At 40.4% G+C, this 2,214-nt stretch overlaps 1 protein-coding gene across 1 annotated transcript in view; it reads left to right on the top strand.

Annotated features, from left to right (window-relative positions):
- Cdk15 (cyclin dependent kinase 15) overlaps nt 1-2,214 on the top strand; it is a 108,180-nt gene that overhangs the window by 17,741 nt on the left and 88,225 nt on the right. Inside the window, exons 5-6 of the mRNA XM_004626664.2 lie at nt 744-838; nt 1,651-1,713. Coding sequence (XP_004626721.1) covers nt 744-838; nt 1,651-1,713 — 158 coding nt within the window. The remainder of the gene's footprint in view (nt 1-743; nt 839-1,650; nt 1,714-2,214) is intronic.

Raw genomic sequence — 2,214 nt, 5'->3', positions numbered from 1 at the left:
TCTAGCTTGCAGGAAGCTCTGGGTTTGACCCCAGCACCCTTCCCCTCAAACTAAGAAGAGTCAGTTGTTAGCACTTCCACTTCTCTGCGCCTATGTTTGGCCTACTCTTTCAAAGCTTGCATTTTCTCCTTTCTACAGGGGCTTGCAACTTTCCCTTTAAGAATGCCTCCTCACTGTTCATTACATGTCAACAGTTCTTCAATTTACCTGTCTCTGAGCCAAGTACTGTGGGTAGGGAGCTGCTCTTATTCCTGTCTCCCACCCTTATGTCATTACATCTGTTATATCCACAGCTCTGTCAACCTCCAGTGCGACTTTGCATTTTGAAGACTGGTCATGTGTTGCAAAGTGTTGCTGTGGAAGCCACTCTATTTCCTGCTCCTCAGTGGCCTTTGTCTCTCCATGCCCTCTCTGGAGTGGAGACGCTGGGATTCCCTGAGGAGGGCATTCACAAAGTGCTGGGAGTGCTCTGATGAAATTGATTAAGCAAATGGAAACTTTGTTTTTGTAACCACTCTAGCTTGTAGAAGCAAATTGAATAAACACAGTGGTTTACCATTTTTAAAATAATGAAGGTCTTTTTTCATTTTAATATTCTTTGAGGAGAGATCTATTTTCAAGAGCAAAAAACTGGAGTGCTTGATTTGAAATGCTTAAAAAATAAATACAGGTGCTGTTTGACAATTTGAAAGCAGCACTTTTATTATCTGTAATTGATTTAACATTTTGTTTAATCTTTCTAGCTTCTCTCCTGAAGGGCTTAAAGCATGCCAATATCGTGCTCCTACATGACATAGTTCACACCAAAGAGACATTGACATTCGTGTTCGAATACATGGTGAGTTCTCCAGCATTTTATAACACAGGAGGAAAGAGTAAGCTTAGTGTTTGGCTAATGAATCTGTTAATATTTTATGACGTGATAAAACTTTCATTATGATGTGGAAAGTATGGCAATCTTTGTGATGATTAGTAGTGTTTTATTGTTGTAGTCACCTTTAGTCTGTTTTTACTATTTTTTTTTGTTTTGTTTTTACTATTTTTGCTGTTTCTTTTCTCCCATCACCTCCTACATTAAAAAATCATTTTCCCAAATCTACTTTTAATCACTATTTAAGCAGAATACAACACTTTGCCACTGATAAGGATATGTATAAAATACTTAAAAACTATATGCAAAGAATAGATCACTTTGTATTTTTTATTTATTTATTTATTTTTTTGGTGGAACCAGGGATTGAACTCAGGCCCTTGCGCTTACCAGGGAAGCGCTTATTCCACTGAGCCATCTCCCTGGCCCTACACCTTGTATTTTTTAAAGAGCAAAAGACTGAACTGAGCAGAAAGAAACCATCAGGTTCGTATACTTGACTTGCCTCCAAGAACATTTGGACTGGGAAAAGTTTCTGTGTTGAGTCAATACCAGTCACACAAAGGGAGCCAAGAAACAGGCTCCCTTCTCGGAGCAGCCAATGAGGAAGAGAAAATGTGCTTCCCCTTCCCCATGGGGCGTACCTCGTTATGATCTTTTTATTCCTTAATCTACAAGCCTAACTGCCTCTGGGAGGTCAGCCCTCGGTCTGCTTTAGGACACTGTCCCCAGCCTCCTGAATTCACCATCTTCTTTTCTCTTCCTGCTGTATTGTTTAGCACACAGACCTGGCCCAGTACATGTCTCAGCACCCAGGAGGCCTGCATCCTCACAATGTCAGGGTGAGTACCCAATGGGGTTCCTTCAGGCCTGCCCAGTAGAGGTTTAGAAACAGATTTCCACCACAGAACAAAGACCTGTGGCACTGAGCAGGAAGATAACTATCACTGATGTGCTAGAAAATTTTAAAAAAGAGCTGTTCCTCAAGTACTGAAGCAATGTTTAGCTATTTTCTGGGCAACCTACTCCGTGTCAGTCACTGTTACCATACAGATTTGTCTGATTACAAAGAATAGTGTTAAAAGGAAAGAAGCGAAGCTAGGCTGTCATAAAATAAACAGCTTCATCATAGCAGACCACTGCAGTTTTTGATAAAATTTGCAATGTTTATTCTATTTGATCCTATTATATAGACTAAGTTTCATTTTCCTGTCAGTGGAATAGAAATAATAATAAACTATTAATTAGCTGTACTTCTACATCTGTTCATTTTATTTATTTATTTATGTGGGGGGGCAGCTCAGCCCACCAGGGGGCGGGGCTGGCTGGCATGTGGTGCTGGG

This window comes from Octodon degus, unplaced genomic scaffold (genome assembly GCF_000260255.1).
Source record: "Octodon degus isolate 3935 unplaced genomic scaffold, OctDeg1.0 scaffold00016, whole genome shotgun sequence".
Lineage (NCBI taxonomy): Eukaryota > Metazoa > Chordata > Mammalia > Rodentia > Octodontidae > Octodon > Octodon degus.
This window is presented reverse-complemented; position numbering and strand designations above follow the sequence as displayed.